Source organism: Mobula birostris, chromosome 22, assembly GCF_030028105.1.
Source record: "Mobula birostris isolate sMobBir1 chromosome 22, sMobBir1.hap1, whole genome shotgun sequence".
Lineage (NCBI taxonomy): Eukaryota > Metazoa > Chordata > Chondrichthyes > Myliobatiformes > Myliobatidae > Mobula > Mobula birostris.
The window spans coordinates 14,804,512-14,819,484 of record NC_092391.1 but is presented as its reverse complement, the minus strand read 5'-3'; the positions used below and the strand labels follow the sequence as shown (position 1 = coordinate 14,819,484).

Below are 14,973 nucleotides of genomic sequence, written 5' to 3'. Positions count from 1 at the left end.
CATCCCAGCTCTTGTATTCTCAACCTTGTGAAATGAATGCTAACATGAATCTTAGGGTTGTATATGGTGACATATATGTACTTTAATAGTAAGTTTACTTTGAGCAGTAATAACTGGAAATTTGATGAATAACCAATCTCCAGAAACGCCAAGGTTCTGCGATGCCGGAAATCCAGAGGAACACACATAAAATGCTGGAAGAACTCAGCAGGTCAGGCAGCATCTACAGAGAGGAATGAACAGTTTAGGCTAAGAGTCTTTGTCAGGACACTATATTTGTCTTCACTTTCTTTATTCTGATTCAACATACCAACGTACATGTATCAACTGAATAATGTTCGTTGTAAATGTAGTGAAATACTAATTGGTCGCTTACAATCTGATTTCTGGTACTTGTTGCAGAAAGAGTTTTATTCGAGAAAGGCTGAGGCATATCTCTACATCGGGGATTTCCAGTCTTCTGTCCTGAACTACAGAATGGCCAGCAACTTGGATCCAGCAGATGAAAGTCTTGTGTCAACGATAAGCCACACTTTGTATATACACGTGTGTTCATGGTTTTATTTTTCTAATTTTTGTTAAAGTTCTGTTTCATGATTATCTGTGTAAGTTGGAGTAAAGAACAAGATGGAGCAGGGTGAAAGAAGATTCCATATACACCAGTACCGATCTGTTGGTTTGAATGGAACATTTCCAACCTGCAAATTAATTGGTGATTGTGTGATCTAAAATCTAATTCAGCTCCAGCTTCCGCTGAAATGCAATTCATTTCCAGTCCCATCATGATAGGAAGCATGACAAAAGACCCAAGAGAGTTCAGTGGAGATTTGCGAGAATGGTTCATAGCCTGAAGAATCTCAGTCACAGGGATGGATTGGAGAGGCTGGAGCTGATTTCTTTGGGGAAGATAAGGATGAGGGGAGACTTCATTGAAGTTCACAAAATAAGAAGTCTGGACAGAATGGGTGGGGGGGGAGCTGTTCCCTTTGGCAAAAGGGTCAAGGACGAAGGATCACAGACTTATAAAACAAATCGGATGAGAATTGATAGTGACAAAAATGTGTGTGGTGAATCTGTGGAATTCATTGCCACAGACAACTGACGAGGCCAAGTCATTGGGTATACTTAAAGAGGAGGTTGATAGGTTCTTGATTAGTAAGGGTATCAATGTTTACGGGGAAAAGGCAGGAGAATGGGGTTGAGAGGGAAAATAAATCAGCCATGATGGAATGTTAGAGCAGACTCAATGGGCCAAGTGGCTCTTTGTCTTTTGGTAATAATTTCTTACATATAACACAAAAAGCTCCACAGTCTGTGGGTTGGAGAAAGGCAGTACATGCTCCTAGAAAGTATTAGTAAAGGGTCTCAAAGGTTACAGGGAGAAGGCAGGAGAATGAGGATGAGAGGAATAATAAATCAGACATTATGAAATGGTGGAGCAGATTCAATGGGCCAAATGACCTAATTCAGCTCTTGTATTTTATGGTGTAAGAAGGAAAATATTTTAATGCAATGTGTGGTTGTAACCTGGACAGAACTACCCGCTGTTGTGGCAGAGGCAGGTTTCACGGTGGCCATCTAGAGGGAACTGGGTAAATGTGTGGCGAGGAAACATTTGCTAGGCTCCAGAGAAGGGATCAAGGGGGTAGAATTAGTGAGTTACTCCAGTGGATATGATGGGCTGTTTAATCTCCTCTATGATATAACCACTCTATGATTCTATGAGGATAGTTTACTAACTCCATGAGGCTTTCAGAATCAGTCAGCTGAGAATGTAGATTTTTGGAGGAAAGTATAGGGGGATGTCAGAGGCTTTTTTTACAGAGCGTAGTGGGTATGTGGAATGCCCTGCCAGGGGTATTGGTAGAGGCAACTACATTAAGATCATTAAAGAGATTGTTAGATAGGCACATGGATGATAGAAAAACAGAGGGTTATGCGGGAAGGAAAGATTGATCTTACCCTTAAAAGGTTAGCACAATATTGCGGGCCGAAGGGCCTGTACTGTGCTGTAATGTTCTATATACTATGCTCAATGTTCTATATACTATGCTCTATGTTCTAGAACATTTAGGGGGGGGGCAATAATCCCAGGATTCAGGACTCCATTCAGCACTGAGATTAAGAGAAATATCTTCACTCAAGTTCTTAAGAGTCTGTTGAGTTCTCTAAAGTGAGGTTGAATATATTTAAGATTGAGATTAATAATACGTCAAAGGCCATGGGGATTAGAAATCAAGATCAACCTTTTAAATGGTACCTCAGGACCGATGGGTGGCATGATCAACTCTTGCTTCTATTTCTTATGATTACTGTTTGTAAATGAGGTTGAAAGAGTACGGAGGAAATTTACAAGGATGTTGCCAGGTCTGGAGGACCTGATTTAGAAGGAAAGATTGAATTGGTTAGGACCTTATTCCTTTTGAGGGGTATAGATAGGGTAAATGCAAACAGGCTTTTTCCACTGAGGTTGGGAGGGACTACAACCAGAGGTGATAGGTTAAGGGTGGAAGCTGAAAATTTTAAGGGGAACCTGAGGGGAAACTTCTTCACTCAGAGGGCTGTGAGATTGTGGAACGAGCTGCCAGTGCAAGTGGTGCATGCAAGCTCAATTTCAAAGTTTAAGAGAAGTTTGAATAGGTACATTGATGGTAGGGGTATGGAGGGCTATGGTCCCAGTGCAGGTCGATGGGAGTAGGCAGTTGAAATGGTTCAGCATGGACTAGATGGGCTGAAGGGCCTGTTTGTGTGCTGCACTTTTCTATGACTCTTTTCATTGCACGGCGTTGACCAGACCCATGGTGCAGCTGGTACAGCTGATGTCTCACAGCTCCAGTGATCTGGGTTCGATCCTCATCTCTGGTCCTGTACGTGTGGAGTTTACGTGTTCTCCCTTTGACTGCATGCACTCCCTTGGGGTGCTCTGGTTTCCCCTCACGTTGTGAAGAATGGTTTTTGGGGGGCTAATTGGCCACTGTAAATTACCCCTAGCATGCAGGTAAGTGGTAGGTCCATGAAAAATTGGTGAGAATATCAGGAGAATAAAACTGATGTAGGATTAATGGTGAGTATGGACTTGGAGGGTCATAGAGTCTGTTCTGTGCTTATTGACTGTGGTTCAATGTTCTTCCTGCTTCAGAATGGAATCAAATCCCCTTGCTGTCAAATTACAAATGATCTCATTTAAATTACCTACCATGAGATAAGAAAGTTTGATGGCTTTGTACCTGTACTCATGGAGATTAGAAGAATGAGGGTATCTCATTGAAACCTACTGAATATTGAAAGGCAGAGATACTGAGTGGACTTAGAGAGGATGTTTCCTATAGTGGGAAAGTGAGGGACAGCCATAGACTAAAGGATGTCCATTTAGAATGGAGTTGAGAAGGAATTTCTTCAACCAGAGGGTGGTGAATCTGTGGAATTCATTACCACAGATGGCTGTGGAGGCCAAGTCATTGGGTATATCTAAAGCAGAAGTTGATAGGTTCTTGATTAGTCAGGGTGTCAAAGGCAGGAGAATGGGGTTGGGAGGGAAGCTAAATCAGCCATAATCAAACAGTGGAGCAGACTGGCCTAATTCAGCTCTAATGGTCTAAAGTTAACATTTACACCATTAATGGAATGATATTACAACTGGTCATTCAACCTCGTACTTGTGATTTTAGTTGATGAAATGGCAGGATGTAGACATTCACAGTGCACAGTAGTGTAGTGGCTAGTGTGTTGCTTTACAGTGCCAGCTATAAGATTGGAGTTCGATTCCCGCCACTGTCTGTGTGAGGAGTTTCTATGACTGCATGGATTTCCTCTGAGTGCTCTATTTTCCTCCCACGTTCCAAAGACATACGGTTAGGATATAGGGTTGGGGTTATGTCCTAGGGTTATAAACTATCAGGTTAGTTGTGGACATGCTATGTTGGTGTTGGAAGTGTGGTGGCGCTAGTGAGCTGCTCAGAGTTATCCTTGCTGATTTGATTTGATGCAACGATGCATTTCACTGTACGTTTTGATGTAGATGTAACAAATAAGGTTAATCTTTAAAGTGATCGCATCATTGACTGTAGGATTTAAACACTGAAAGAAGTGCATGGCATTCTGTCCATTTTATCGTGCTAGGGTCACAGGGGGGTTCTAGTCCATGAGCACTGACTTCCTTTTCTTGTTCTCAAGGGTCAATACCTGTTTGAAGTCAAAATGTACAGCGAGGCCTTGGAAATTTTTGCCCTGGCTTCAGAACTGAGACCTGCAAATCAACATTACCACATGCGAAGGTGATTCATTGTCTTGATGCTGTTCCCTTAATCAGGCTTAAGATGCCCTGCTCAGTGAAGCCAGTCTTGGTCAAAAGCTATAATGATATTACCAGCGTTGTTATATGGACACGACATCGAATCTGATGAGCTTAGCCACCATAAATCTTACAGCTTTAATTGCAGCCGTTTGCATCTGTCAGGGCGTTCCCAACCTTTTTTTTTAATGCCATGCACCAATACCATTAAGCAAGGGGTCCGTGGACCCCTGATCTACCCCCAGAGAAAGCAGGATCTCCCAGGGGCCACACATTTTAATTCCACGTCCCATTCCCATTCTGATATGTCTATCCACGGCCTCCTCTACTGTAAAGATGAAGCCACACTCAGGTTGGAGGAACAACACCTTATATTCCGTCTGGGTAGCCTCCAACCTGATGGCATGAATATTGACTTATCTAACTTCCATTAATGCCTCACCTCCCCCTCGTACCCCATCTCCCTAGGCCTCCTGTCCCATAATCCTCTCCTACCCCTTTTGCCTATCACCTGTCCAGCTCTTGGCTCCATCCCTCCCCCTCCCGTCTTCTCCTATCATTTTGAATCTCCCCTTCCCCCTCCCACTTTCAAATCTCTTACTAGCTCTATCAGTTAGTCCTGACAAAGGGTCTCGCCCGAAATGTCGACTGTACCTCTTCATAGAGATGCTGCCTGGCCTGCTGCGTTCACCAGCAACTTTTATGTGTGTTGACAGAAATAATATATTCTTTTTAGACAAATATTACTTCATATTTTGATAGATTAGCGAATCATGGAAAGAACTGTGAAAGACAAAGGACTGTTATTTCTTTCCTGTTCGGATGAAAATGATAGCCGGTTTTCTTCATGTTCTGGTGTGTGTACTTTTAAAGCAGCAATTACAGCGATTCTCTGTGGCTTTGATGCGTGCAACTGACAAGACCAGAAAGCTGTGGTTAGCCCTGGCAAGCCAGCGTTTGATGACCATGTCTCACTGCTCAGGATCTGTGATTGCTGAGGCTAGAGAAGTGCCAAGGATGTGGCATGTAATGTATGCTAATCTGTTGTGGATTTGCTTGGACTGAGATGTAACAATGTTTGGGATTCTCTGCACAATTCCCCAAAGCTTACTACCATTGTGGAAATGCCAGATTCCTCACATTGCAAGTGTGTCCTTAAAACACACAATAGCATCTTAATAATCTACTTCTGATCTAGCTTGTCTTCTTGTTGTGAGAGAAAATCTTCACCATGAGGTCCTGTATCTTAGACTGTAATCGTAAAGCACTTAATAACCTTGGCTGGCAAAGATACATCAACTTTGATTTTAAATAAATCTATTGAACTATAGAGCAACACACACACACACACACACACACACACACACACACACACACACACACACACAATGCTGGAGGGACACTGCAGATCGGGCAGTATCTGTGGAAAAGAGAAGGGCCGAGACCCTTCTTCAGGACTGAGAAGGAAGGGGGAACGATGCCAGAATAAAAAGGGGAGGAGGGGAAGAGGCTGGCTGGAAAGTGAATTATTGAGCTATTACCTATTGATCTGTGGGGCAGATATTCACACTTCTACCACCAAAAAGTCAGAGGTGACTGACCAAGAGTGAGCTGTTCACATCCTCAATCCTCTTTGACCGTCTACAACATACTAAATGTGGTGGAATGTTCTCCACGAACCTGGATGAGCCTGGCTCCAGAGCTATCCATATTTAATGACAGCCACTATTAAATTGTGACAAAAATGAACACAGGACATTAAATTAATGGTGAATTGGAAATTGTTTTCCAGTATCGCTACCCTGCTTGCATTGGGAAGGCTTGAAGACTGCCTCCAATATGTCACCAAGCAACTTGAGGTTGTGCCTTCCAATGCAGATCTCTACGTCCTTCGGGCGAGGCTGCAAGACCACTTTTCCAATGTAAGTGCGATGCTTTAATGGTTCATATAATTAGTCTTAGTGTTTCTCTGATGTAATAGTTCTTTCTTCTCCCGTGGCGCCCTAGTGTTGTTAGAAATTCATTGAGCATCCCATATTGACTTCAAGAAGATAAAAGTGAGATGCTTTCATGAGCCCATCTAGTGAAAGTAGCCATTTCCAGGAGTTGGATTGATTGGCCATTGTAGGTGAGTGAGCTATCCCAGAATGGACATATCAAGACCCTTGTCCAGAGGTGCTACACCTCCCTGGACACCCCATACACCCCGCAGGATATAGACCCAGTAACTGAAAGAGCGAGAACGCTTTCTGAGTCAAGGTGTTTTGAAACTTGAAGATTGTGGTGTCCCCATATGTATCTAGCAAGGTCAACTCACAGATTTGGGAGGTGCTGCTGAAGTAGCAGATGGAAGTCATCAAGGACTCCCACCATCAAGGCCATGCTCTCTTCTCACTACTACTTTGGTCCCACACCACCAGGTTCAGTAACAGTCATTACCCTGCAACCATCAGGCTCCTGAACCATCTTGCACAACTTCACTCACCTCAACTCTGAACTGATTCTACAACCTACAGACCCACTTTCAAGGCCTCTTTACAACTCATGTTCTCAGTATTACTATTTGCACAATGTGTCTTTTGCACATTGGCTGCTTGTCTTTGTTTTCCATAAGTTCTGCTGTATTTTATTTCCTGTAAATGTTGGCAAGAAATGAATCTTAAGATAGTAAAGCGAAACCACAAAGGATTCTGCCAATGCTGGAAATCCAGAGTAAAACCCACAAAAGGGGAACTCAGCAGGTCAGGCAGCATCTATGGAGAGGAATAAACAGTTGATGCTTTATCTGAAACCCTTCACCGGTCTGAAGTGTTGGCTGTTTACTCTTTTCCATAGATGCTGCCTGACCTGCTGAGTTCCTCCAGCACTTGGTGTGTGTTACTCAAGATAGTACAGTGTATAAGGTAACATCTATGTACTTTGATAAAAAAGTTGAGTTTGGCTTTGAGTAACTAGAGAGCATTTCGTAGATGGTGTGCAGTATAGCCATAGTGTGCTAGTGATGGAGCTATGGTTACCAATTACTTGGCTACTTAGTTGCAGCTGGCATCAAGTTTGGAGTTATTCTTGTCCAACCTGCAGAAAGTATGGGTTCACAACCCTGATGTACCATGTAGTCAGTGGAGCATTCTGAGGATGTGAATTACCAGTGGTCAGACACTCAACCTTTGACCTGCAGCCGCTGGGAGAAGTGTAAAGTTCAATTAACCATTTAAAATCTGACATTGATATACTTTTGATAGCCAGTGGTATTAATGCCTATGGAGTTGCAATAGATGAATGGAGTTAGGAACAGGTGGAAAAGGCTGGGTAACCTGTTTTTGCTGCTAATGTAATCCCCCTTGTTTGTCCTCCGCTTAGTCATAGAACCCAACAGCATAGAAACAGGCCCTTCAGCCCATCTAGTCCATGCCAAACCATTAGGCTGCCTGGTCCCATCAACCTGCACCCAGACCATCACCCTCCATATCCATCCCATCCATGTACTTATCCACATTTCTCTTAAATCTTGAAATCGAACCTGCATCCACCACTTCTGGCAGCTCATTTCACATTCCCACCACCCTCTGAGTGAGGTAGTTCACCCTTCACCCTTCACCGTTAACCCATGACCTCTAGTTCCAGTTTCACCCAACCTTAGTGGAAAAAGCCTGCTTGCATTTACCCTATCAATACCCCTCTCCCCTCATTCTCCTGTGCTCCAGGGAATAAAGAGATTGGGGGCTATGCCATATATTTTTGAACTGAATTCACAGCAACGTTTTCTTCCTTCCCTGTCAACAGGTAGTTAGTTGTTACCGGGACATCAGTCACGCTCTGTCCCTGGACCCCTCCCATCCAGAGGCGGTTTCATTAATGGCTACACTGAAGCTAAGAGCAGAAGAGGCGAAGGCTCGGGCGGTGAACAAGGCGCTGGAAGGCAATATGAATGGAGCATTCCATTGCATTAACAAAGCGATAGACAACAACCCTGTTGAACTTGACTATTACATCTTCAGGTAAAGTAAACAAACTGTAGATCAATCAAAATCAAAATGTTACAGCTGCTGAAAGTCCGAAGCAGAACAAAAAGTGGAAATATTGGTTGTGTCCATTTTTGTGTGAAGTTTCTTATTGACTCTGTTGTGCTTCACTGCACCTATTATGAATGCCTGCAAGAAAATGAACCTGAGGGTAGTATATTGTGACGGGTAATTGTTCTATTGTTCCTTTCCGTGCCTCGTGGTTCATCAGGTGGCAACCTTGCTGTATTTTTGTCTTTTTTTAACGAGGCAGAGTTGCTTGCTCGACGCTCACCCAGCACGGGTGGAAAGCTGGCTGGATTCGAACCCGTGACCACTCGCATCGAAGTCCGGTGCGGATGCCACTACACCACCAGCTGGCTGATTGTGATATATATGCACTTTGAACTTTGAAATATTCAGTGTCAGTCAACAGCTGTGGAGGGGACACTTTTAATATATCAGAGTTCCAGTTCTGATGAAAGATTACCAACAAGAAATGGGTTCTCTCTGATCTACAAATTTATTTCCAGCATACAGAGTTGGTTGTGCACGTTTACGAGTTTAAACAATAAGCTATGATATGAACATAATCAGCTTTATTTGCCCTATACATATTGATGTATTAGGAATTAGCCGTGGTGTGTTGGTAAGGGCGTGACATGCAACAGAGAACAACAACATTCAACAATTATAAAGAATAGAGAATTATATTAAAAATGAAGCTAGATGTTAAAGTCCAGATGTGGAATAAAATGTGCTTAAATATATAAATACCCACTGATAATCCCAGGTGCTTACGCTTGTATCTTGTTCCACATAAATACCAGGAAGGTAAAAGACGTCCATTCCGAAGTCTTGTTAAGGTGGGCGCCACGGCAGAGTAGCGTGACGTTTTTACACCTTGGGACATCGGAGTTCAGAGGTCAATTCCAGCGCCATCGGTAGTGAGTTTGTACGTTCTCGCCGGGTGTTCCAGTTTTCACCCACGGTCCAAAGATGTACCGGTTGGTAGGGTAATTGGTCACTGTAAATTGTCCTGTTAAATCGGTGGGCTGCTGACCAGCACGGTTCGTTGGGCTGGAAGGGCCTGTTCTGCACTCCATCTCTGAATAAATGAAGAGGATTGGGAAGAGGAGATTGTTTCTCAAACTTGCCCTGCCGTTCAATGAGATCATTAATGACCAATTAATCTACTAACCGTGCATCTTTGGACTGTGAGAAGAGACCAGAGACCCAAAGGAAACCCATGCATTCAAAGGGAGAACATACAAACTCCTTACAGATGACGCCAGAATTGAACTCGGAGCTCTGAGCCCTAACAGCTTCGTGCTAACCGCTACACTATCACAGTGTTCTCGTACTCCCCATTCTCGATTTGTAGTTTCACTCCACTTCAAATCCTTTTTAGCATTGTAACCGCCTCAGTCTGTGGCAAAGATAAAGATTAGCTTTACTTATCACTTGTACACCTGAAATTTACAGCGAAATGGGTCATTTTGCGTCAAATTAAATCAGCGGGGATTGTGCTGGAGGCAGCCGACGTAGCCCGCCCACAACTCACTAACCCTAAACCGTAAGCATTTGGAGCACCGGCAGGGAACCCACACAGTCGCGGTGAGAACCTCCAAACCCCTGACGGAGACTGGTGGGAATTAAATCCCGGTCTTACATCTGTAATAGCATCACACCTACTGCACCGCTTTGGAGAATGCAAGATGAGTTAATGCAATCTGTCCTCAGAACTTAGTGCTCTGTTATTAATGCTCCTTTGGAATCTCCTCGAGACACAAAGCCCAGAACTGAATGTAATAGATTTTAAGCAATTGAATAATACTTTCCTTCTATTTTTAATTTGCCCCCGGTGCCTGCTGTTTGGTAGAAATAAAGCCGAGCACCTCATTAGTCTTTTTGAAAGCTCTGCACTTGTCAGCTCGTGTTGAATGATTTCTGATCTCAGGTTCGCAAACCATTTTTGCTCCTCTACAATTCTCATTCTCTCTGTAATTACTTGATTAAATAATAATTGTTCAGAACTTGAAGTGGGGGGGGGGTGTGAATGGCATTTGGGGGTAAAAGGTTAGGGAGTCGTTGCAGCAAGTGTCTATCTCACCTGTTGATTGAAAGCCGCTCCCCCATGCTAGCTAGTGATTGGTCTGTTTAAGGAGCCTTGCAGCCCATCCCACTAGCTGCTGTTTTAGCTGATGACATCACAGTGCCCGTAGAGTATATATGTAATGCACTAAAAGCGTGCGGTCACTCTTGCTCACTGGGTCAACATGGACCATGTTACAGATGGCACCATGGAAACAGTAGACAGTGAAGGTGTGCTGCAGTAAAGAGGGCCAGGGTGCACACTTTAGATAAGTATTTATAACAGAGTGTAACTTGAAGGGTTTACTGAATGTTTAGTGTCTGTCTTGACCTGTAACTTACTTGCCGATAGTGAGTATCTTCACTCCCCACTCACCGAACCTGCAAAGCTGATTTCACACAACGGGGCAAACGTTAATGCTGCGCATGGCCTACCGAAAGAGCAATGGTATAAAGCACAGATTAAGTCAGAGTTAGTGACCTTCCTTACCCATTCAACAGTGGATCATTGAATAATGTACGTTCACTCAGTGCCCACTATACTAGCTACCTCCTGTACCTAATGGAGTGGTCACAGAGTGTATGTTTGTGATCTTCTGTTGCTGTAGCCCGTCCACTTCAAGGTTCGATGAGTTCTGTATTCAGAGATGCTCTTCTGCACACCACTGTTGTAATGCTATTTGACTTAATGTCACCTTCTTGTTGGCTTGAACCAGTCTGGCCATCCTCCTCTGACCTCTTTCGTTAACAAGGTGTTTTCACCCACAGAACTGTCACTCACTGGAATTTTTTTCATGTTTCACACCATTCTCTATAAACTCTAGAGACTGTGGTGTGTAAAAATCCCTGGGGATCAGCAATTTCTGAGACACTCAAGTCACCCCATCTGACACCAACATTCTTCTGTCAAAGTCACTTAGATCACATTTCTTACCCATTCTGATGTTTGGTCTGAACAACAACTGAACCTCTTGACCTTGCCTTCATGCTTTTATGCCCTGATTGCTGCCATCTGATTGGCTGTTAGGATATTTGCATTAATGAGCAGGTGTACCGGTGTACCTAATTACTGGCCACCGAGTGTACGTTATCACTCAGACTATTGATGTGGTACAAGGAGTCATTGTTTTTCAAGCCGTGCATTTTCAAACTTTGAGGTGATTTAAAACTGAAACTTGGCAAAGCTGTGGATTTAAAGCAGAAGCCAAAGTTCCTTCACTGCATTCCTGCATCATCAGTTTTTAGTTTGTTTGTAAAGGGCTTGCAGGTTTGGTCATTGATTGGTGCTATTTGCCAACCACGGAGAACAAGTCTTAACACAGTCCACCACACCAATATCAGCCTTTCACACCTTATCTTCTTATGGCATTAGCTGAAAGGTTAATGCTGTTCTCTCTCCTCAGAGGTCGCCTGACCTCAGTATTTCCAGAATTTTAACCCTTTTACTTGTAGCGATGTATTTTTGTAACTTTACGACCTTCCTAACGTGGTGGGAATTGTTGGAGTAGAGTACTATGGTGAATTTTGCAATGACGCTCTGATGGGAATTGAGTTTACACAGCCAAGGATCGTTTAACGTCGAACTGGGGTGCATCGTAGTTTAGCAGTTAACATAACCATAAGACATAGGAGCAGAATTAGGCCATTTAGCTCATCGAGTCTGCCCCACCATTCATTCCATCACGGGTTATCCCTCTTAACCCATTCTCTTGCCTTCTCTCCGTAACCTTCGATGTTCTTACTACACAAGAAGCTATCAACCCCCACTTTCAATAGACCCAGTGAGTTGGCCTCCACGGCCGTGATGCTGTGACATCACTGGTGAGCCGCCCCTATCCGAAAGGAGTTTGTACGTTCTCCCCGTGACTGTGTTGCTTTGCTTTGGATGATGTAGTGTCTACCCACATACCAAAGACGTAGGGGTTAGTAGGTTAATTGGTCACATTGGGTGGTGTGGGCTTGTTGGGCCAGCTGGGTCTGTTACCATGCCTCTTCCCTAAGCTAAAAAGTAAATAAACTCCTTTTTGTGCTGTATGACTCTATACCACAGGGAGGGGAGAGATTGCAAATCCTATTCCCATACTAAATGTATGAACTCTTGTTTTGAAGATTTATTCTTTTAAATCAGGGGTTCCCAACCTGTTCCCAACTCAGTTAACTGTAGGGGTCCATGGCTTAAACAAATAGTTGGGAACCCCCAGTTTAAACTATAACCCCACCACTGCAAATGTCATAATTCCACCCCGTGTTCAACCTACAGGGGGACCCTATATAGAAGGGCCAAGAATTTCAATGCAGCCATTGATAACTACCTCCTCGTCTTGGATAAGGTAAACGACATGAAAGAAAGTGAGACCTACCTGGAGACCCAGAGGCAGCTACTTCTGACCTACAATGACTTTGCTGTGCACTGCTACCACAGAGGGTTTTATGAAGAGGCAGTCCTTCTCTTGAACCAGAGCATTAAGGAAGAGAAGCAGGAAAAAGGACTGTACATCAACCGTGGGGGTAAGTGTAATTTCTTCCGTCGTATAACGTCTGCTGACTTTTGTAGTAAGGGAGGATGTTTGAGACCTGTAATGGTCCAATGGACCGCTTCAGAATGTATCAGCCCATGCAGGCGAGAAATGGGCCTTTCAGTTGTCATAGCCGTAAAGTTGTGGTTTTACAGCCAGACCTGCTTTTCTACCACTCACTTACCAACCCAGTGTCCCAGGAAGAACATGCAAACTCCACACAGAGAGCACTGAAGGTCAGGATTGAAGCAAGGGTGCTGAAATTGTGTGGCAGGGGCTCCCACACCTGTACCGATCTGCCACCCTCTGATTTGCGTTTAAGTGCCTTCTCTTTCAGATTCAGCTTCACTTATTTATCACACGTACCTCGAAGCATGCAGGGAAATGCGTCATTTGCTTTAACAACACAATCGAAGGGTGTGCTGGGGGCAGCCCACAAGTATTCCCACATATTGCAACACCAACGTACCATGCCCACAATGTTCAGAAGAACACACGTGCTGGTTGACTGTATTTTTCAATAAAACAGACCATGCTGGAAATACTCAGCAGGTCAAGCAGCATTTGTGGAGAGAGAAACATAGTTAAAATGGCAAATCTGTCTCCAACACAGGCACCAGTGCTAGGGATTACCAAGTGTAACGCTGCTACCGTACCAGTGACCCAGGTTCCATTCTGTAAGGGGTTTGCGCTTTCACCCTGTGACCACATGGATTTCCTCCAGATGCTTGGGCTTCCACCCATTCCAAAGTTGCGTGGTTTAGTAGGTTAAATGGTCACATGGGTGTAACTGGGCTCATTGGGCCAGAAGGGCCTGTCACCGAGCTGTTTGTCTAATTAATTAGAAAATGTATTTATTTAATGAAGTAGGTAGATATGAAGGTGGGTAGATAAAAGGTGAATGGCTTTGACTCCCTGGAGAAAGATAACCAACTGTGCTTTTATTAGCTACTTATTATTTAGGCTTTAATAATTTTAATAGTTTAGAGCGCAGGCATGCTTTATAAATAAAGGAAAAAAAATTCCAGTCCTGATGAAGGGTCTCGGCCCGAAACGTCGACTGTTTACTCTTCCCCGTAGATGCTGCCTGGCCTGCTGAGTTCCTCCAACATTTTGCACGTGTTGTTGTTGTAAAGAAAAATTCCATTTTTTGTGACGGCCGTTCACGTACTTTGACAATGGCGCGCGCCGCAGGGACAGGTGAAGGAAGGAGGAGGATGGCACCTCACTGGCTGTTCTGTAAGTGCAGCCGGCTGCCCCTGCTGAGATAACTCGGCCACACAGGAGTTTAGGGAGCCAGGTTCCAGAGGAAGACCGTGGAACAAACAGTAGGGCACAGGATAGAGGGCTGGAAAATCAAAAACGTGAGAAATTCTGTAGCTGCTGGAAATCCAAAGCAACATGCACAAAACGCTGGAGGAACTCAGCAGGTCAGGCTCTGGCTTCTTGCCTCTCCTCACTTGCTCGTCAACTCCCGCTTGTGCCCCTCCTCATTCCCTTCCTCCTGTGGTCCAGTCTCCTCTCCTATCAGATACCTTCCTCTCCAGCCCTTTACTTTTCCCACCCATCTGTCTTCACCTATCACCTTCTAGCCATTCTTCTTCCCCTCACACCACCCCCATACATTTTTTTTATTCAGGCATCATCCTCCTTCCTTTCCAGTCCTGAAGAAGGGTCTTGGCCCGAAACGTTTGCTCATTTCTATGATGCTGCCTGAGCTGCATGTGGGCCAAGTGGCTAAGGCATTGTACTAGTGACCTGAAGGTCGTGAATTCGAGCCCCAGCCAAGGCAGCGTGTTGTGTCCTTGAGCAAGGCACTTAATCACACATTGCTCTGCGACGACACTGGTGCCAAGCTGTATGGGTCCTAAGGCCCTTCCCTTGGACAACATTGGTGTCGTGGAGAGGGGAGACTGGTCTTCCATACAACCTTGCCCAGGCCTGCGCCCTGGAGAGTGAAGACTTTCCAGGCACAGATCCATGGTCTTGCAAGACTAACGGATGCCTGAGCTGCTGAGTTCCTCCAGCGTTTTGAGTGTGCGTTGGGATGGCTAGCAATCAGTGAGCCAAC

At 44.3% G+C, this 14,973-nt stretch overlaps 1 protein-coding gene across 5 annotated transcripts in view; it reads left to right on the top strand.

Annotated features, from left to right (window-relative positions):
- LOC140186088 (tetratricopeptide repeat protein 16-like) overlaps positions 1–14,973 on the top strand; it is a 38,725-nt gene that overhangs the window by 7,662 nt on the left and 16,090 nt on the right. For all 5 annotated transcript variants that reach the window (XM_072239956.1, XM_072239957.1, XM_072239955.1 and 2 more), the window contains exons 5-7: positions 403–546; positions 8,075–8,289; positions 12,647–12,894. In XM_072239956.1, coding sequence (XP_072096057.1) covers positions 403–546; positions 8,075–8,289; positions 12,647–12,894 — 607 coding nt within the window. The remainder of the gene's footprint in view (positions 1–402; positions 547–8,074; positions 8,290–12,646; positions 12,895–14,973) is intronic.